We start from the raw sequence: 22,575 nt of genomic DNA, 5'->3' as shown, positions 1-22,575 counted from the left end.
TTTTTTATTTTTCCTGAGCTCAGTAAAGTTTTTTGTTTTTGTTTTTTAAGAAAAGCTGTGTTAAAAAAAAAAGAAAAGAAAAAAGAAAAGCTGTGTTTTGAGAAGAGAGCAGAGAAAAAAATTGTCTTGCTCCTATGCCCTGGGAAGGGGTTTTAATGATGGAAATGAGCAGAGTGGAGGGTGCAGACACAGGTGGATAGGGAAGAGCTGGCCCTCAGAGCATAAGCTTGGGACCGCAGGGCAAGACCAGGGGTGAGGGGTGATGACAACAGGCATGGGTGGGGCTGGCATGTCAAGGAAAACCCTGAGCGGGGCTAGAGCTTCTTGAAGAACCTGGGCGCTGTAGAGCTGGTGGGAGAGGTGTGCCACTGAGAAAGGACGAAGACAACGTAGTAAACCAGCGAGAAGCGCAAGGCCAGGGAGGGGCATGGGAGGGACGGCGCATGGCTTGAGGCAGAAGGAAACACATGTATTCATGCCCTTGCTTGGGTGGCCATTGCTTTGAGACTCACACCTACCCCAGGATACCGCTGGGATCCCCAGGACTCCCTGTCTGAGACTCCAAAGCCCTGCAGAGTGTCTAGTACCTTCAGATACCAGGGGGGAAGGCCTCTTATCATGTATACCTTCTAATAAAACCAGTTAAAGGTAGAGAGAAAGTTGCTATGAAAAGAGCTGAGAACTGTGTCTGGAAACATCTCAGATCTCAGTCAAGTGAGTTCAAGCGTGACCTTGAAAATGTGTGCATTTGGAAGGTGGCGATAGAGAAAGGGCAGGGCAGGAAAGTGGTTCTGTGGGAGGGTTAGGCAGGAAGCTGGGAGGTTTGGGATAATGAAACGTTATGGGAGGCTTTGTGGAGCCTCAGGGGATGGTAAGTTCTCAGCATTCAACAAAAGAAAAATATACAAGTCAGGCGAGAGAGTGGGGTTTTCATGGAATGATGGAGCAGTGTCTCCTCCCAGGGCTGGGTGGCGACCGGGATATGGCCAGGGTACAGCTTTAGTCCTCGCCTGGGCTAGTCTGACCTTCTCCAGCGGCCCTTAGGGTGTCTGCCCATTGGTTTTCTACTCTTGCCTTCTCCATTCCTGGTATTTCCTTGATATTTCCATTTTTCTCGAGCTCAGCTATGTATCAATATTTAAACACGTTTTTTCTTTTACCTGGATTCTATGTTTTTAGTGGGAAGGTCTCCTTTATCTCAGACTGCCAGATTCCTCAGATTCAGTTTTTAGCAATGTGCTCTTTTTACTGCAAAGCTGTATTTTTTAATACTGGTGCACTTTTTACTCCATACTTAACAGGTTGGTAATGTGGCTTGAGTTTGCAAAAGGTATGTATCTGTGTCTATAGCTATCCCTGTAACTATATCTGTAATCAGTTATATTTTCAACTTGGACTGGTAATTGTTAAAGAATCTTGAGGTGAAGTTATGCTTCCTGTTGTAAGTATAGTAGTATGCTTATTGAGGCTTCAGGAAGATAAGAGCTTTACAATCACCTGTTGGACCATTTTTGCTTAGGTTGCCTTGTAATCATTATCTCCTCAGAAAAGATGATTCTAAAGATTATGACTAAATTTCACAACATAATAAAGAATACTTTTGCATTCTTTATAAAATCTTATTTCCAAAGTTAGCAAATTACCTAGAAAATCAAGCTTTAATCAAGATTTATGTTCTGGAGACTTTGGAAGAAGGACTTTCTTTTAAACACAAATATTTAAAAGAAGAAAAGTGCATCCTTTTTTAAGATTCTTGAATATTTTCATCAAATGATGGTGTTTTCTTTTTAAAAATTAAGCCTTCTTTAAAAGAATCTTCACTTTCATTTTGTAACTTAGAAATTTCAAATAAGCACAACAATAGAATCATACAACGAACCCCCACTTATCCATCAGCCAGTATCACATTTTTAACATATAGCCAATGTTATTTCATTTATGCTTTTTCCTGCCCCCTCCCCCCGATTTTTTTAAAGTAAATGCTGAATATCGTATTATTTTACACACAAATGATTCAATATACACAGCTCTAAAAGATGAGGTTATTTGTTTGTTTGTTTTTGTGTTTATTTTTTTAATTAATTTATTTTTGGCTGCGTTGGGTCTTCGTTGCTGTGCGTGGGGTTTCTTTTTAGTTGAGGTGAGCAGGGTCTACTCTTTATTGCTGTGCATGGGCCTCTCATTGCGGTGGCCTCTCTTGTCTTGGAGCACCAGCTCTAGGTGCTCGGGCTCTAGAGCGCAGGCTCAGTAGTTGTGGCGTGCGGCCCAGCTGCTCTGCAGCATGTGGGATCCTCCTGAACCAGGGCTCGAACCCGTGTCCCCTGCATTGGCAGGCAGATTCCTAACCACTGCGCCACCAGGGAAGCCCCTGTTTGCTTTCTGAAATGATCAAAGTGCCGTTAAGGAAAAAAAAAATTCTTGATGCCATCAGATATATAGTCTGTCTTCAGAGTTCTCTGAATATCTCTTCAATTCTTTTATAGTTGGATTGTTCAAATCAGGGTCCAGACAAGGTTGGTCCACACCCTGATTGCATTTGGATGATTCTCTTTACCTTAGATAAATATCTCTTTGAACCTATGGGAAAACCTCTCCCAGTTTTTTTTTTTTTTTCTTGCTGTTTACTTGTTGAAGAAACTGGGTCAAGTGTCCTCTGGAATTTCCCACAGTTTGGGTTTGGCTGTATCTGCATGGTGGTGTTAACATGCTCTTCCAGCCCTGTATTTCCTGTAACCTGGTAGTGAGGGCTTGATGAGGTCTGGTCCCCTGTTGTTGTTTCTTGTGCAAGAATCCTTTGTGGTGGAGGGGGTGTACTTCCCACTGCATTTCACTGGGCAGCACGTGATGCCTGGTTTTATCTCTCATAATCTCATGTTAACAATGTTTATATGGTGAAAATGGAGTTTCTTATATTTTTATCAATCAGTATTTTTGATTGGTTTATTTGATATTTATATTATCAGTAAATATTGTGTCAGCAAAACAAAATTTAAAAGACCCCTTTACATATTCTTCCGGACTTTGCCGATAGCATCCATAGCTTGTTCTTTTTTTAACCTGAGCCTATATGAGATCTGATTTAATGTCTTAATTAAGATCATAAGTCATTGCATACCTATCACTTTAATTTTTTACACATCAAAATGATGTACATTTTATGTGAACTCTAAGGACTTGTGGAAGATAAGAAAAGGAAAAGCATGTGGTGTTTTTTTGCTTTTCTGTGAAAAAGTTTATCAGCAGGCAGTTAAAAAAGAGAGAGAAGAAAACAAAGAAGGCATGAGAGCTGTTCTTTGAAATCCTCCAGAGGTGCGATAATAATAGAGCTAATATGCATTGGCTTCTCATCAATTGCCTTGGTAGTTTGAGCCTTGAGTGCCTTAGAAATTAGCTTTCTCCCCATGCCTCTTCACTGTTGCTATAGTATTCTTGCCAAAGGCCTATCTGTTTGTGTTTAAGGAACTCGTGTAATTTCTCTCTTACATTCACTTACAGAACTCGAATTTTGTTTTTGTCTTCCAACAACTCTGTAAAGTACCACCATTACTCTAGCGAGACTCTTGCTACTAATTTCATTATAACAGACCAGTAAATCAACAAAATAAGATTTAGAGCAGTGACTTCCAAACCTCAGCTGTGCATTAGAATCCCCTGGAGCTTTTTTAAAAGAATACAGTTCTCTGGCACCCACCTCAGATCTACATCGGGTTCTCGGATGCGGGGGATACAGGAATCCTATGCATTTGTAAAAGGCCCTAGCGGTGGAGATTCACATTCCTCGAGTGATTTAGATATGGGCAGGGAGCTCATGCTTGGGAGTTGGAAAGACTCTAGACCAGTAGGTGGTCACTTGAACTTCACAGTAGTTTATTTAATAACTGGAAGAAACAGTAGGATTGATAAACTTTGGGCATATTTGGTGTTTTCATCCATGGCTTGAGTGAATGCATCAAAAAAGGGCAAAAGGACCTAGCACCTTGTAAAATGGGATACAAATCCCAAATGACGGTGACAATCCTGAGAGGAATGTTTGTTACAGACAAATGCTGACTAGCAAACATAGAACAGAAAACAGACTACGTCAACACAGAGGAGAAAGCAGTGACCGCATGTCACGAAGGACAGAGCCACGGTAAGGTCCTAACAGAACTCAGTGAGACAGTGCCTGTCGAGAAAGCCAGCACGAGCCTGGGGAACGGGAACAGGAGTGTGGTCCCAGAGGGACAAACGATGGTTTGCCTTTACTTCAGTAGTTTCCCCTGACACTCCTGTGCTGCCTCCTGTTTGCAGAGTTCCTGGAGCAGATGTTTGTCTCTTTGTGCCCTCTTTCTCACCCTCATTTACTCTTCTACCGTGAAGCCACCTCAGAAGTGCTGTCGACCACCTCTTAATTGTCAACTCCTAGTGTTTTCTACTTCTACCTTTACTAATGCATTTGACCTTGAAACTCTCTTTATCCTTAACTTCCAAAACCTCACTCCCATGGTTATCCCTTTTCCCGTCTGACCACTCCTGTGGGTGCCTCTTTCTCTGCTGACCCTCATCCTCTTCATTTCTCGGTTGGCATGCTCCACCATGGACCTCTTTTCCCTTTGGTCAGAGTTGCCTCAGTATATATCTCCAGACATCACTTCTGCTCTGAAGTCCACACCTTATTTCCATTTGCTTCCCAGACAGCCGTTCCCAGACATCTCATAGGTCCTTCTGTCTAAAGCTTGGTTCATTGTCTTACCAATTCTCCCCACCCTCCCTGTTCCTTAGCAAGCCCCCATTCACCAAGTCAACAAAGCTGGAAACACTGTCATTGGAATTCACCCTCTCTGCGCATGTTGTTTGTGGACCACCAAACCTGTCTCTGCTTCTGTCTCTGAAGTGTCCCTTGAATGTGTCCCTTTCTCATTAGTTCTATCACGACTGATAATCCTCACCTTCCCCCACTTGGCTTGCTGTGGCTTCTACCAATTTTAGACACTCTGTGCCATTGTGGAAATGTAGGCCCATGTGCTACATATTCTGATTTTTCAAGTGAAGCTGAAAATACATATTTTCATGTAAACTTGCCCAATCCTTAAAATGTTTGTAACTAATTAAAAAACTTTTATAACACCACGTGCACCTTCGTAGGCCACTAGTTTGTGATTTTTTTTTTTTTTTTTTTTTTTTTTGCGGTACACGGGCCTCTCGCTGTTGTGGCCTCTCCCATTGCGGAGCACAGGCTCCGGACGCACAGGCTCAGTGGCCATGGCTCACGGGCCCAGCCGCTCCGCGGCATGTGGGATCTTCCCGGACCGGGGCACGAACCCGTGTACCCTGCATCGGCAGGTGGACTCTCAACCACTGCACCACCAGGGAAGCCCTAGTTTGTGATTTTTGACTTAAACATAAGATAAAAATATTATAAGAAAATGATAATGTAAGTGATTTAGTTGTCTTTTGGCATGGGCAAAAGCTTTATGTCAGAATTTCAAAACAATATATGTGTTTTACTAAATAAAAGTGGAAAATACTTTGGCAAAATAAAAAACACTATAAACAAAGTTAAAATATAAATGATAATATGGGAAGAAAACATTTTCAGATAAAAGATTAATGTAATTATTGTAAAATTATGCTTACAAATCAGTGAAAAAAAGAAACTAAAAAAAGCTCTGCACCCTAATAGAAATGAACAAAGGACATGTAGAAATACAAATGTATCTGAAATAAAGTTTGTCCTTACTTGCAGTGAAAGAACTGGAAATTAAAAAGCCATGAGCTTGTGAGCATTAACCTATTAGGCAGGTAAAGGCTGATTGCTCAATGTTAGTATGAATATGGGGAAATGGACATGATGTTATACTCTTGGTGGGAATGTGAATTAGAATTTTTTTTTTTCTGGAATGGAATGTGGCAGTATCACATCAGTCAGAGTTTCAGCAGGATCCCGGCAAATTAGGAAAAGAGAAAATGGATTCATCATAAGAAAAATCAAAGTTCCAGGAGAACAGTGAAAAAGGCATTGGAGGCGGGAATTAAAGTGAAAAAGACTGACAAATTTCTAAAAGGAGTGAAGGATGTATTCTCTGATTTAAGAAATCTCAGCAGATCCCAGCAGGATAAATTTTTCAAAAGATCTTAGATATATTGCAGTAAATTCCCAAATGCCAAAGACTTAAAAGAGGTCTTAAAAGCTGCCAGAAGGAAAAGACAGATCATATTTTTAAAATCAATCAGTTAACAGCAAAAATATAATCCAAGGTACTGGAATGATTTTTTTCAGAGTTCTGAGAAAAAAATAATTGTCGACCTAGGATTCTTTATTCTGTGAAGTTGTTTTTCAAGACTGAAGGTGAAATAAAGGCATTTCAAACATAGAGACAACTGAAAAAGCTTGCTATTCACAAAATGTCATTATAAGAACTTCCAAAGGCTCTTCTTTAGGAAGCAGGGCATGATCCCAGGAAAGAGGCCGGAGGAGCAGTCAGATGTGAACAAAGAAAATGATAACTATGTGGGTGCAGCGAAGCAACAGAAGTGAATAATTTATAGGATTTATAAAAATCAAGATAAAGCTAAAATCCTGGAAAGCATTGGCAGATACGTAGTGGAAGAGGGGCATGGGTGATTAGTAGGTCTTGACTTTTTGGAGTGGGGTAAAAAGGTAGACTAGCTTTAGCCCTGTTAGGTTAAATATTCATTTGAAAAATTAATAGTGTGACACTGCAAGAAGGAAGAAGGGAAATGGAAAGAAGGGAGGAAAACAAATCAATCAATCCAAGATGGCAATGAAAGAGCTTTAAAAGCAAACAGAAAAAGTGAAGCAAATAAAAAAACAATAGCTATTAATCCATGTCTATTGATAATTGTGGTCAAATATTTTAAAGACTAGATTGTTAAAGATTTTATTCATGTGCTATTTATAAGAGATATTCCTAAAACATAAGACTTCAGAAAAGTCAAAAGTAAGAGGAAGGAAAAGGGTATACTAGACAAATACCACTGAAAAGCAAGCTGGAGCAGGTATATTAGTATCAAATCAAAAATGTTTAAGGCAGAGAACATTACTAAAGTTAAAGAAGACCACTGATTATTGAGTAAAGGTTCAGTTTATGTTGAACGTATAAAAATTCTAAACCTCTGTGTACATAATACAGTTCCCAAAAATATCATGCAAAATGGACAGAACTGAAAAGAAATTGATAAATCCACCATCATAAAGAGAGATCTTAACCCACCATTTTCATTAATAAATTGATCAAAAGGATGAAAAGATAAGAAGGATATGAAAGATTTGACCAAAACAAATAACAAGCTTGAACCAGCAGACATATTTTGTAGCCAGAGAATGCTCATATTTATCAAAACATACAGAGAACATTTACGAAACTAGATCACATTAGATTGTTAAGCAAGCCTCAAAATATTTCACAGAATATGATCATGCAAGATAAATCACATTCTGGGGACTTCCCTGCTGGCACAGTGACTTAAGAATCTGCCTGCTAATGCAGGGGACACGGGTTCGTGCCCTGGTCTGGGAAAATCCCACATGCCACAGAGCAACTAAGCCTGTGTGCCACAACTACTGAGCCTGTGCTCTAGAGCCCGCATGCCACGACTACTGAAACGCACGCACCTAGAGCCTGTGCTCCACAACAAGAGAAGCCACCACAATGAGAAGCCCGTGCACCGCAACGAAGAGTAGCCCCCGCCCACCACAACTAGGGATAGCCCACATGCAGCAACGAAGACTCAATGCAGCCAAAAATAAATAAATAAAAATTTTAAAAAAAGATAAATCACATTCTCTAATTTAGAAATTAGTAACAAAGAGATACTTTTGGAAATTAAAAAGCATAGTTGTACATAATATGTGGGACAGAAAGGAAATCTGAATTGAAATCAGAAAATATTTAAAGTGTGATAATTAAAAGACTACTTTCCAGAAGTTGTAGGGCACACCTACATAGAGCAATTTGTAGCTTATATTAGAAAAGGAGAAAGGCTGAAAATGAATAAGTTAAGCATCTAGCTTAAGAAGTTAGTTAAAGAACAAATTAATAAACTCAAGGAAAATAGAGGAGAGAAATAAAAGAATATAAAGAAATTATACAGGAAATGTATAATAGAAAGGATTTTTAAAATAGCTCAAATTAAGTATTTTTAAATAAATTTTCAAGAATAAAAGTGGTCAAAATCAAGGGCGAAAAAGGCAAAGAGAATTCCTAGAAGTAGAAATAGTAGTAATGAAAAAAGATGTAATTAGATGTCAGTGGAAATTAAAAGACTAATTAAAGACTATTAAGAACAACTTCATGCTAATAAATTTGAAAACTTAGATGAAGGGAAAAAAAATCATAGAAAAAAATAAACTGCAAAGTTGAGCTAAGAAGAAAGAGAAAACCTGAATAGATTCAATTAAACAATTTAGACCACTACTTCAGAAAGTACCAGGTCCGGATATTTTACCAAGGAATTCCCTCAAAATTTAAGAAATAGGTAATTCCAGTTTTATATAATCGAATAAGAGTTAACATTTCCAACTCATTTTATGAGGTTAGTATGATTTGACACTAAAACCAGATAAGGACAATAAAAGAGAGGAAAATTACAAGTCAATTTCATTCAAATATAAAAGCAGAAATCCTAAACTAAATGTCAGCAAACCAAATTTGGCAATGTAGGAAAAAATCATGACATCATGCCAAGTTGGTTCATCATTAGAAAGCCTGTTAGTAGTTGTACAATGTTAATACGTTAGAGGAGAACAATGCATATGATAACTAGATGCAGGAAAAGCAGCTGTCATTCATGATAAAAACTCTTGGAAAGATTAGGATTGTGTCTATAAAAAGTCTACAGCAAATATTGTTCTCAGTGGTGAAACATTAAAAGCATTCCTTTTATAACTGAGAGCACCACAAAGATGCTTACTACAATATTCAATAATTACTGGAGGTTCCAGCCCTAGCAATAAGACACGGAAGATAATATAGATGAAATATTGGAAATAAAGAACAAAAGGGTCATTTTGGGGGTAAATGAATACATAGAAAAGTCTAAAGGATATATGCAGACTAATTATTAGAATTAATAAGAGAATTTCATAGGTTTTTCAGCTGCAGGTCCATACACAGAAATCAATTACAATAGCAGACAGTTGGAAAATATTATTTTTAGGAGCTAACATGTACAATGGCAACATAAAAAAAATAGGAAGTACCTCATAATAAACCTAGCAAAGTATGCAGTAAATTTATATAGAAAAATGTTAAACTTTATTGAAAGACATTTTGAGAGTCCTTAAAAATAATTGGGAGATTTACCGTGTTAAATGCATAGGAAGTCTCATTATCATCAAGATGTTAGTTTTCTTCACCTTGATCTGTAGATTCAAGGCCTTTCTAATCAGACTCCCAACAGGGTTTTTTTATGCAGCTTGACAAGCGAATAATACTAAAAGTTGTATGAACAGCATGGAGGGCCAAGAATAACTCCAAGTAATCCTGATGAAGACTAGAAACAGTGTTGGGGATCAGGAGAGGAACGTGCACTCCTGGATATTAAGATTTATTATAAATAAAGCTCAGGTAATTAATACAGTGTGCATTGACTGATAAGTCAATGGAGTAAAATAACTCAGACAGGTCTATGTATGACAGAGCTGGCATTTCAGATCAGTGGGGACTTTCTGTTGACTATTCTATTGGTTATGCATTGGGGTAAGAATGAAAGTGGATTCCTCACAGATACCATACACAAAGTCAGTGCACACAACACTGAGATTTTTTTAAAAGTCAGATTATAAAGCAGCATTAAAAAATCATGTCTCCATCTTTGTAAAAAGAGAGAAGAATATATGTGTGATTATATATCTTGAGAAAAATCTGGAGGGTATCAAAGTCAAGGTGACAGGGGCTTCCCTGGTGGCGCAGTGGTTGAGAGTCCATCTGCTGATACAGGGGACACGGGTTCGTGCCCCGGTCTGGGAAGATCCCACATGCCGCGGAGCGGCTGGGCCCGTGAGCCATGGCCGCTGAGCCTGCGCGTCCGGAGCCTGTGCTCCGCAACGGGAGAGGCCACAACAGTGAGAGGCACACGTACCGCAAAAAAAAAAAGTCAAGGTGACAAAGTGACTATCTCTGGGTGGTTGGATTGTTGATGATTTAACCTTCTCTTTATGCCTCCTTTTTGTTTCTGTTTAGTTTTGGGGTTTTTTTAATACATTAAGTATACATTACCTTTAATTTGAAAAAAAATTTTCATTTTCAGTTTGTTCCCCTATTTTTACTAGTTTAGTCTTCTTTTAGATTATTTTTTAGAATTCTTTTTGGCAACTTCCAAACTGCCTCTTCCCTTCACACACAAAAATAACATTTTCATTGTGAGTTTGGTTGGAATTGTCTGGTGCATAATAGGCACTCAGTATGTTTGTTAAGTAAATAAATACGGGAACAATTCACATCTTTATACCGGTTAGCCCTTCCAACCAAGAACATGGTATGTTACTCAGATCTTTTCAAGTCCTTTTTTTTTTCTTTTAATTAATATAAGCTTTGTGATTTTTTGAAATACAGATCTCACACATTCATACAATTATCGTTTTCTAAAATAGTATAGTCTTTCAGTTTTTCCCCCACCTTGAGTCAAACCCTTAACTGTATATCTTTACCATCAGGACTTAGAAGCGTCAGAAAGATGATTTAAACGTAGATAAATACATCCTGTGTAGTGAGATTAAGGACCAGGGTTTATTTAGCTTAGAATAAATGACTGTATTGCAACTGAATACCTATCTCCAAGCACGTGGTAGTGGCCAGCTTTCCTTCAGCTCTGCCAAAGACAGGACACAAAATGAACTACAACTGAAGTGTGAGCAGTTCAGATTAGAGATTGCAAACTGGCAGTGCGAAGCTGAAGTGGCCCTCAGAAACATTATTTTGGACTGCACGGCATAGTTTAAAATTTTGAATTCATTGCTAATTTAAAATTTGGGACATCTCACATAAAAATTTAGATTTCCAGGTTTTCTGGCAAGGCTTAAAATCTGGTACCCTGCACCCGAGTTTCCAGCAGCAGCTGACGGCTGGAGTTCAGTAGCAGCTGCCCCCTTTAAACCAGGTGTGTACTTTCTCCAGTTCACCTCTGTCAGAACCCAGCCCTTTCCCGTTACCTGTCTTGCCCCTTAAGCATTTAAGTGTGCAACCTCAATTCAAGTGGTAAAGGAAGAACTGAGTTGTACACGTATAGGCATGGCATTTTTCATTCAGCCTTTCAGTATTGTTTTTTAAATATGGTTTAAACGAAATTGAGTTATTTGTAGCGAGGTGGATGGACCTAGAGTCTGTCATACAGAGTGAAGTAAGTCAGAAAGAGAAAAACAAACACCATATGCTAACACATATATATGGAATCTAAAAAAAAAAAAAAAGGTTCTGATGAACCTAGGGGCAGGACAGAAATAGACACAGATGTAGAGAATGGACTTCAGGACACGGGGAGGGAGAAGGGTAAGCTGGGACGAAGTGAGAGAGGCATGGACATATATACACTACCAAATGTAAAATAGATAGCTAGTGGGAAGCAGCTGCATAGCACAGGGAGATCAGCTGTGTGCTTTGTGACCACCTAGAGGGATGGGATAGGGAGGGTGGGAGGGAGACGCAAGAAGGAGGGGATATGGGGATATATGTATACATATAGCTGATTCACTTTGTTATACAGCAGAAACTAACACAACATTGTAAAGCAATCATACTCCAATAAAGATGTTAAATAAATAAATATGGTCCTAATAAGCGGGAAGTAGAGTAGGTGACTTCTCAAAGATCTTTCTTGTCCTGTGAGTCTGCGATCCTGTTGGAATAAATCCCATGGTTCAAGAACACTTTTTCTCAATGTACATGGTCGTCGAAGCTGCAGTGGGCCCTGTGCAAGACAAGGAGCCCACAGAGGTCATGCTTCATCTGGCATCCTCGTCTTGGGCACAGGAAGTTTGACAGCTATTGCAGAGGGACCTGCTTCAACAACCAGCAGTTCAAACAACTAGCTACCTCATTTAGAAGGTTTCTTAAAACTCTGTGTTGCTTTTTATGCCTAGTTATATAAATGTGAGTGAAGGATTTTATAGGTAACTTTGAGTTTTATAAGTACTCAGTATCACATCATTCCCATGAGTACCATGGAGACCATCGTTTTGAATATCATTTCATCTGTGCTTGAATGTTATCTAATCACGGTTTTCATATTTAACGTTAAGGGCATATTTTTATAAACAAAATAGTGGGAAAGTGGTATGCGAACGAAATCTAAAGTGATAGTTTCTCAGTATGTTTTATTCTAATTTTTGTCTGCCCTGAGAAGCTTTCTCATTCAGTGTTAACAATCTCTGATAGATCCTGTAGATAATAAAATTAATAGCACATGTGGCCCGTGGTATTACATACAAAGTCAGTGAGGTTACAGGTAGAAAATTTGTTTTTTTCCAAGTAAATTTGGCCTCAAGTAATTATTTTGTTCACAGGTTTTGTTTTTTTTTTTTTTTTAATGGAACTAACCAGTTTGCCCATTTGTTTTGGCATCAAATAGACATAGCTTCATTGTGACTCAGAGTCCAGTTCTGTCCTTATTTAAAGACATGAAATGTTATCTCAAGGGAACTTTTTTGGAGTCTCTAAATGTCTTGGGTAATAAGTGAAACTTTTAGCCCAGGATCAAATATTCCACTTACCCACCCAAATTGTTTCCCAGTTGTGGTCTTAGACTAGGATCCTGTGTGTGTCTTCTTAAACTTAGGACAGGACACTTGTTTTTTGGTTCCCACAGAACAGTTTTTTTCTACAACCCCACCGACATCAGCAATGGTGAAGGTCGCACTTAGACCTACAAAATGTTTCAAAGGGCTCCATAAAGGCTTTTCAAAGACGGTGTCTCATACTTAGTTTTTCCTTTATGTTTCAAGAGATGGCATCAAGCTTATGATTTCTCTACCCTTGACTGTCTGATAAGGACTGGTATGACTTTCCGAATAGGCACAGTTTCAGAAGTCATGAGTTATAACTTCATTTCTCCTGAACTAAATAGCTTTAAAACACACACGTTATCCATCTTTTAAATATATTATGTGTTCCTGGCCTAGTCTAGCACCAAGACATTGTCAGTACTTGATAGGTATGAGACCCTTCCTTCCTACTGTCTTATTAAATCTCACCCAAGTCTTCAGCTAGTGAATGAGCACTGACTCAAGACCTCAGACTGGAAAGAGTCACAAGTCTGAACTGGTGCACAGTATGGAGCTGCTTCTAGTTCAGCCCACAGTCATCTGATTGCCACCAAGTCCCCTTTCTTAAAACAAATGTAGACCAATATGAGACCACTATCACACCTGCTTAGGTAAGCTTACCTTTGCTGAAAATTGAAGTATCTATAAATTTAAGATTTGGTTTCTTCAAAATCAACTTTAGGACTGAATCTTCAAGTCGTGTGTGTTTCAGACTTGGAATTGTAATTATAGCTTTAGTCTGAACCTGCAATTTCCTGCAGCAGCTAAAGAAACCATCAAAATTAATAAATGACTGGCATTCTAAAATAGCATGCAGGGGCTTCCCTGGTGGCGCAGTGGTTGAGAGTCCACCTGCCAATGCAGGGGACACGGGTTCGTGCCCGGGTCCGGGAGGATCCCACATGCCTTGGAGCGGCTGGGCCCGTGGGCCATGGCCGCTGGGCCTGTGCGTCCGGAGCCTGTGCTCCGCAACGGGAGGGGCCGCGGTGGTGAGAGGCCCGCGTACCGCAAAATAAATAAATAAATAAATAAATAAAATAGCATGCAGTTTGAAAATTTGTATTTAGGCAACTGAGATTTTTTCTTTAAAGTTCAAATCCTGAATGGGGGTCATTCTCCAGAAAAACTAGCCTGATCTCTTTAAAAGTTCAGAGTTATGGAAAAAAGGAGGAGGTTATTTTATTATTCTAGGTGTAAGAAACATAACCAGATGCAATGCATGACCTTTGGTTGGATTCTAGTTCAGGAGGAAAGTCAGTGATACACATTTGGGGGGCATTTTGAGAATTTGAACATGGACTGTCTATTTGAGCAATAATGTCATGTCAGTTATGATCATAGTATTTTGTGATATAGGAGAATGTCATTGTCTGGGAGTCTGTGCTTGCATATTTAGGAGTAAAACGTCATGATGTCTACTCTGAAATGGTATAGCAAGTGGGTATATGAAATATGATACAATATTAACCATTACTGAGTATAGATGGCGGGCTTTGGGGTGTTCATGGCACTGTTTTTCCTCTTTTCTGGGTGTTGGAAATTTTTCATGCTTGTGCGTGAGGATACTAAGGAAGCCGTCACCTCTGGGAGAGAAGTGTTGTGGGACACAGTATGTCTTGCTGAGGCTGCCCTGTGGTTTGGGAGGAGGCTTCGCTGGAGGGGAGCCATGAAGTGGTGGGCGGAGCCCACTGTGAAGGGTGCTTACCTGCCCGGCTGTCCAGGGGCTCAGCAGGCTGACCCAAGGCAGTTTCCCAGGCTCCCCATGAATTGGTCTCCTAGTCGCCATGGGAGAGGGCTTCCCACCATGGTGCACTGGACCACAGCTTCCCCTTGGCAGTCTTGGGGAAGCTCAAGTCATGTTGGCCAGGAATCCCCTGGAAAACAAGAGAAGCTGGATAGTTTTACAGTAAAAACTCCATGTTGGATATTTGCTCTTAGTGTCTTGGGACTGTGAAATGTAACAACCCAAATAAACGACCACTCCCTTCAAAAGTATTACTCATTGGAGCACAGTACTACTTAAAACTAATCTATTGCCTGGCTAAGCCAGGATGGAATTTGTTCAACTCATACTTGATTTTTTTTGTTTGTTTTTCCCTTTCTATTCATGAAATCTCTGAATTTCTAATAAAGCCATTTGGAACAGTTTATTTTAGGCAGAATGTTAAATGAAATAGTAGCAGAACTCTGTCCTTAAAACATGGACCACCTTTCTTTCTCTCACAAATATTACGACCCCTGCCTCCTTTTTTTCTTGGATACTTAATGTTCTTTGGTGAAGAACAGAAGGAAGTACATGTGGTAATAAGTCATCATCTGGGGCTTCATTGCAAGGTTGTCTGTAGAAAGGTAGCCAGAAGTGCAGCAGCTCTTTATAAAGTACGGAGTGCGGGAGGCACAGGGATGGGAGACTTTTGGGGCTGCTTGGGGGCCATGGGAGACGATGGCCTCCTGCTGGTACTGGATGTCTCATGACATTAAGCAACGCAGAAATATATTATTTCTAGAAGTAGACATACCTGAAGACTCCTGGTGGAAAGGTGCTTCCACTACAAAGCAGTCCTCTCTCTAACCCCAATCTCTTTCTGTGGCTACAGACAGTTTTTTCAAATTAAGGAGGCCCACAGTAAGTAGCTCAAAGAAAACAGGCATCCTTAAGTGTGATTTATAAGTGCCTCTGGATCTTGGAATACCATTGTCATGTAGTTTTCAGATGAATATCACTTTATGATTTCCATTTTGCTTCTTCCCCCGCTGGCCCTGACCCTGGTTCCGGGCATTTAGAACATCAGCGTTGCAAGCTGGTGCCCAAGAAGGGGAAACAGAAGGCCTCCTGGATTCTTTGCCAAGCTGCTATTTAGCTTTCGAGAGTAGTGGAGCTTTACATTAACCCTGGATAATACAGTATCTCAGTAGCCTGCTCAAGTCTGTGAAGCCAGTTTCATTAAAGAGCAAAGATAATGTACTCTTTATCACTGCCTATTATCTATGGATAAATGAAGTACAGCTCCCTAAGCATTTCAGTTCAGTATATTTCAACAGCAGTGAGTTTCTTCGTTTACATATCAAAATTAGTTTGCCGTAAGAACTGACACAAATACTTCTTGTGTTTTCTCTCTCTTCAAGTTTCTCTTTAAACAATAAGGTTTCCTACAGCCAGTAGAATTTGAACTAAGCAGGTGCAAATCTCTTTTCCATGGTAAACTTACCATTTCTCTTATAGGTGCCATTCGACAGGGTTTTCCACTAAAACCATAACAAGACGCCAGCTGAGGAATGATTGCCTTTAACATAATCCTGTCCAGGAGGGTGGGGGACAGAAGAGGAAGGATTTCAATAAACTCATTTCTCCTAGTAATGTCAGTAGTAAAACAGTCAGAATTTGACTTATACTGCTTTATTTTTCTATAGGGGAAGGTGTCCTACTGAGACAGCTGACCAAGCAGGATTTAGTTATTACTCAAGTGGTATCTCCAGATACCAGGCTTCCTGAGCTCGAGCTTTCCTAGTCGACTTCAGATTTAGTGCCTTCCTACTAATAACACTTTATCGCTGGAGATTTTGTACAGGGAAAAGAGTTTTGAAAATTTGAGCATGCCATCTGACTCTTGATCACCTGGAACTATAAGCATTAAGTGTGATCCACCAGCAAAGACAGAATGACTTCGATATTGCATTTTTGTTGTTGTTGTCAGTCCTTTGGAAGACTCACATGATAAATCATTACTTTGAAAATCACCTTTCTTTGTGTGTTTGTAAATCCCAAATTGTTAAGGACTCCTCTCTTACCATCCCCCTCCCCCAGCAGTAGGACAAATAAACAGATGTGGATGTCACTTCCACCCTCTCGGTGACCTAAGGGCTGAAGTATTTGTTTTAAAGCACTCAGAATAATGCCAGTGGTGTGCATATTTTGTTTGACACTTTAAGCAGAAGAAAGCCACATGACCAAAGTGCAATCCACTTTAAGTATGTTAGGAAAAAATATATTTCATCTCAGTAAATCTGGAGATTATCCCATCATAGATGTCACTGTTATTTCAAAATCCCCGTGACTGAAGCAGTTGTGCTGTCAGAGCCATAGCTTGTGTAGACAGAACATCAAGTCTGTGGTCACTGATGTTCTGGATCTTTCTACGAGGGTGACAGAAGGATACTTGAATGTAAAACTGGAAACTTTAATTGTGTTCTTTATGTACAAGTTATGTCAAAACAATCATAATGATAGTCTTTGGAGAATCCAGTGGGCCTGGAGACCACCTCTTTTTAACTCCTGGACCTTCCAATTTCATAAATAAAATACTGTCTTTAAGAGTTAGCAATTTTCTGAGGTTGTTTTAGAACCTGGGAACCCTCACCAATCTTTGGTGGGCCTTTCACTTCTGATTCTTCCACCAAGTACTGGACTGTGTTAACCGGACGTTTTTACTTGATTTCAGGAGAGTCATCAAGAGAGTAGTCTATACCTGGAGGGGGGCTGGAAGGAAGGAAGGAACTATGCTGGTACTTCCTGTGAGCCACCTGCAATTCCATTGCCACCCTGTAAGGTGAATGGTAATGTCTCCATCATCACAGATGGAATGCATTCCTTTGGACCAGGCTTCTTTCATTTAACATCATGTTTGTGAGATTCAGTTCTGATATTGCCTCTAGTTGTAGCTTATTCACTTTTAGGGGCAGAGTAGGATTGCACTGTGTGACTATTACCTCCTCCCTTTTTTTCAATTAAAAATTCTACTTTTGGGCTTCCCTGGTGGCGCAGTGGTTGAGAGTCCGCCTGCCGATGCAGGGGACACGGGTTTGTGCCCCGGACTGGGAGGATCCCACATGCCGTGGAGCGGCTGGGCCCGTGAGCCATGGCCGCTGGGCCTGTGCTCCACAGCGGGAGAGGACACACCAGTGAGAGGCCTGCGTACCTCAAAAAAAAAAAAAATTGTACTTTTGATGGGTATTTGCATTGCTTCCAGTTTGGGACTATTGTGAAAAGTGCTATTAACGTTCTGTGTGTTTATGCTTAAGTTCAACTTTAGATGCTGAAAGAAGCTGTACCATTTCATACTTCCACCAGCAGTGCATGAGAATTCCCATTTGCCCACATTATTGCCAACACTTGGCGCTCTTGGCCTTTTTCAGTTTGGCCATTCTGGTGGATTGGAGAGTTTTCTTTCTGCCTCTTCTCTTTTCGTGGGTTGGGGGGGAGGTTCATGTCATATTTTTTTCATCTCATCCTATATAAAGGCTTTACTGTACTTGAATTAGAATAACTTATTTACAGGCGAAATACACCCTTCTTCAAATAGGTATTAAACTCTTCTTTCTGTGAGCTGATAAGTAATGAGCATCAGAAGGTGGCCAAGATTGGTGCACCAGCTCAGCCTGAATTAATCCTCCAACCTGGAGGGACTGGTTGTTAGGCCTGTTTGGTCAGACCTCATTTATTCCAATTTACAAATAAAGTAACTGAGCTGCTTCAGGGACTGGAGGCTATTCCAGGTGCCGTGGCCGGGCCTCCTGGAAGAGCTAAGCGTACACTGTTCACCCCTTCCTCTAAGAGAGGCCCTCTACGGATTCTCTTCATCTTTTGCTCACTAGGTAATCATTGAATGCTCACTGGATGGCAGGCACTGGGCTAGGCCCATGGGATTCAGTCACAAACAAGCTTATTATCTAATGCTGTCTTCTTTCACTTTACAGGTTTTTATTTGTTTGTTTGTTTTAATGGGGTATACTTGATTTACAAAGTTGTTTTAGTTTCAGGTGTACAGCAAAGTGATTCAGTTACACATATACACATATTCATTCTTTTTCAAATTCTTTCCCCATACAGGTCATTAAAGAGTATTGAGTAGAGTTCCCTGTGCTGTATAGTAGGTCCTTGTTGGTTATCTATTTTATGTATAGTAGTGTGTGTATGTTAATCCCAAGCTCCTAATTTATCCCTCCCCCTCCACATTTCCCCTTTGGTAACCATGGGTTTGTTTTAGAAATCTGTGAGTCTGTTTCTCTTTTGTAAATACGTTCATTTGTATCATTTTTTAAATTAGATTCCACATATGAGTGATATCATATGATATTCACTTTACAGGTTATGGCTTTCAAATCACAGCCTATTTCCTCAAGAGAGGGATACGTCTCCGCTGCCTCGGGGGCTCACAGAATGCAGGTGAGAAGCCAATTTCTTGGGTCGTCAGGCATTGTGCACAATTAACGTGTCCTTAGAGAAGGGGTGAAAACTAAGGAATGAAGATTCCTAGTTGCCTCATAGCCTTCATGAAACTTAGTATTTGCAAGCACTTGTGATTATTTGTGTTTCATCTTGCACTGTTTACTGCCTGCCTGAGCACAGTGAGTGGTGCCACACTCTACTTTCCTTTCCTGCTGCATCTCAGCACTTTCCTTGAGCTTCCAGAGTGACTGGACAGGCAGTTAAACTGTGACTCACTTCACCATTGTCGGTGCACACCAAGGCCCAGGAGTACAGAGCAAGCACGTGCACAAGAAAATGCTTTCCTAGGTGTGTGATGAGGCCTGCTTTCCCCCCACCCTGGCCCCCATTTCCCCAAGTCAAGACGTCCACTGAGGAAATGATTTCAGACGTGTCCAGCCAACAACAACAGAGTCAGATGCTAACGACCGGAAAGAAAATCTAGCTCAGCTTCCTTGGATGATTTTAGTACATAAGACATGAAACAGGGACTTTAAAAAGTAACTGTGTGGAGGTTTGCTCTTGGGATCTGCAGTTACGGGCACTTTCTTTTTTTTTTTTAAATGCATCTTTATTGGAGTATAATTGCTTCACAGTACTGTGTTAGTTTCTTTTGTACAACAAAGTGAATCAGCAATATGCGTACATATGTCCCCGTATTCCCTCCCCCTTGAGCCTCCCTCCCACCCTCCCTATCCCACCCCTCTAGGTCATCGCAAAGCACTGAGCTGATCTCCCTGTGCTGTGCTGCTGCTTCCCACTAGCTGACTATTTTACATTTGGTAGTGTATATATGTCGATGTTACTCTCGCTTTGCCCCAGCTTCCCCCTCTACCCATCCCCCTCCATGTCCTCAGGTCCATTCTCCATGTCTGCATCATCTTTATTCCTGCCCTGCCACTAGCTTCATCAGTGCCTTTTTTTTTTTTTAGGTCCCATATATATGCGTTAGCATACGGTATTTGTTTTTCTCTTTCTGACTTAACTTCACTCCGTATGACAGACTGTAGGTCCATCCACCTCACTACAAATAACTCAATTTCATTTCTTTTTAATGGTAATATTCCATTGTATATATGTGCCACAGCTTCTTTATCCATTCATCTGTCGATGGACATTTAGGTTGCTTCCACGTCCTGGCTATTGTAAGTAGTGCTGCAGTGAACACTGTGGTACATGTCTCTTTTTTTGAATTATGGTTTTCTCAGGGTATATGCCCAGTAGTGGGATTCCTGGGTCATATGATAGTTCTATTTTTAGTTTTTTAAGGAACCTCCATACTGTTCTCCATAGTGGTTGTATCAATTTACATTTCCACCAACAGTGCAGGAGGGTTCACTTTTCACCTCAAACTGTACTACAAAGCTACAGTAATCAAGACAGTATGGTACTGGCACAAAAATAGAAATATAGATCAATGGTACAGAATAGAATGCCCAGAGATAAACCCATGCACCCATGCACATATCATCACCTAATTTACGACAAAGGAAGCAAGAATATACAATGGAGAAAAGTCAGCCTCTTCAATAAGTGGTGCTGGGAAAACTGGACAGGTACATGTAAAAGAATGAAATTAGGACACTGCATAACACCATACACAAAAATAAACTCCAAGTGGATTAAAGACCTAAATGTAAGACCAGACACTATAAATCTCTTAGGGGAAAACATAGGAAAAACACTCTTTGACATAAACCACAGCAAGATCTTTTTTGACCCACCTCCTAGAGTAATGAAAATGAAAACAAAAATAAACAAATGGTACCTACTGAAACTTCAAAGCTTTTGCACAGCAAAGGAAACCATAAACAAGACAAAAAGACAACCCTCAGAATGGGAGAAAATATTTGCAAACAAAACAACAGACAACAGATTAATCTCCAAAAAAATGCAAACAGCTCATAGAGCTCAATATCAAAAAAACAAACAATGCAATTAAAAAATGGGAGGAAGACCTAAATAGACATTTCACCAAAGAAGACATACAGATGGCCAAGAGGCACATGAAAAGATGCTCAACATCACTAATTATTAGAGAAATGCAAATCAAAACTACAATAAGGTATCACCTCACACCAGTCAGAATGGCCATTATCAAAAAATCTAGAAACAGTAAATTCTGGAAAGGGTATGGTGAAAAGGGAACCCTCCTGCACTTTCTTAACTTTAAGTGTCGGTTGACTATGTTACTCTCACAGTGGGGCCTTCCACTCTGTTCAGTTCTCTTAGTAAAATAAACCAGTTAACTTTGTATCTGTTAAAATACAGCCTAGCTACCCTTCCTAGTAGGGACTGCCGTTGCTTAAATCTTTACTTTATTTAAATATTGACATAATATAAATCTCAGTTATAACCTAAGCAGAGTGAAAGGGTACATAAGTGGCCTTCTATTTATATAATACCTGGCACCAAATTGTTTAAAATCTGCCATTCTAGCATTCTTCTTTTCTTTTCTTTTTTTAAAATTTATTTATTTTTGGCTGCATTGGGTCTTTGTTGCTGTGCGTGGGCTTTCTCTAGTTGTGGCGAGTGGAGTCTACTCTTCGTTGTGGTGCTCCAGCTTCTCATTGCAGTGGTCTCTCTTGTTGCAGAGCATGGGCTCTAGGAGCACGGGCTTCAGTGGCTGTGGCTCGTGGGCTCTAGAGTGCAGTCTCAGTAGTTGTGGCTCACGGGCTTAGTTGCTCCTCAGCATGTGGGATCTTCCCGGGCCGGGGCTCGAACCCGTGTCCCCTGCATTGGCAGGCGGATTCTTAACCACTGCGCCACCAGGGAAGCCCTAGCGTTCTTATTTTCGAGAGGAATCATTTGATAGAACTGATCATTTTGAATTCTAGTTCAGATCCACTAATGAACTATGTTTCAAGATTGTGATATTGGGGGGCAGGGGTGCAAATAATGAATTCTGAGTCTCAGTTTCCCCTTCCATAAAGCAGGAAGTGGACTGTTTACCTTTTATCTCAATAAGATATTGGAAGAATTAGTGAATAAATACTAACTGCTATGTTAACTTTGTTTTTCTGCCTTTTCAATGTCCACCCTAGCCACCTAGCCAGATATAGCACCCATGTGGGTCAAAGTTTAAACACACTGGACCCCCTGAAATGGGGGTTTCTGCATGAGAAGGACCAGAGGGAGTCAGATCAGAATAGCAGGTTAGGCCCCAGTCGCGGAGACTGAATATTTGCAGGTCGCATGGTGAGGAGCCAGGGTGGGGTTCTGAGCAGGGTAAGCGGAGCTCTTGTTGGAACTGCTACCCCACTTGCCCTGAGTAGAATGAATTGGAATAGAGAAGAGTGACCCCCACAAGGAGACAACAGAGGTCCCGGTGAGCAGAGAGCAGATCCCGGAACATCAGCTTGCTAGGCCTTTTGGTATCATTTAACCTCCCCGAGTGGTGTGAGGCGTTAACTGTACAGAAGTTTTGTGTCTGTGTAACTGACACCTTCATGCTTGGCTTGCGTCACTACCTCAGTGCTCTCCGTTGCCATCCGTTGTTGGAAATGTGCAGTGTATGTAAAAGGCTTCACTTTCATGACTCATAATAAAAATTGGTCACATCTAAGAGGAAGATTTTCTCTTTTAGAAAAAGATGGCTTTATTTCTGTTA

At 40.3% G+C, this 22,575-nt stretch overlaps 1 protein-coding gene across 1 annotated transcript in view; it reads left to right on the top strand.

Moving 5' to 3' along the window:
• SLX4IP (SLX4 interacting protein) overlaps positions 1-22,575 on the top strand; it is a 176,068-nt gene that overhangs the window by 130,027 nt on the left and 23,466 nt on the right. Inside the window, 1 exon segment of the mRNA XM_060285247.1 lies at positions 18,846-18,923. Coding sequence (XP_060141230.1) covers positions 18,846-18,923 — 78 coding nt within the window.

This window comes from Globicephala melas, chromosome 15 (assembly GCF_963455315.2).
Source record: "Globicephala melas chromosome 15, mGloMel1.2, whole genome shotgun sequence".
NCBI classification, from domain to species: Eukaryota; Metazoa; Chordata; class Mammalia; order Artiodactyla; family Delphinidae; genus Globicephala; species Globicephala melas.
The sequence above is the reverse complement of the archived record's forward strand: the minus strand, read 5'-3'. Positions and strand labels throughout refer to the sequence as shown.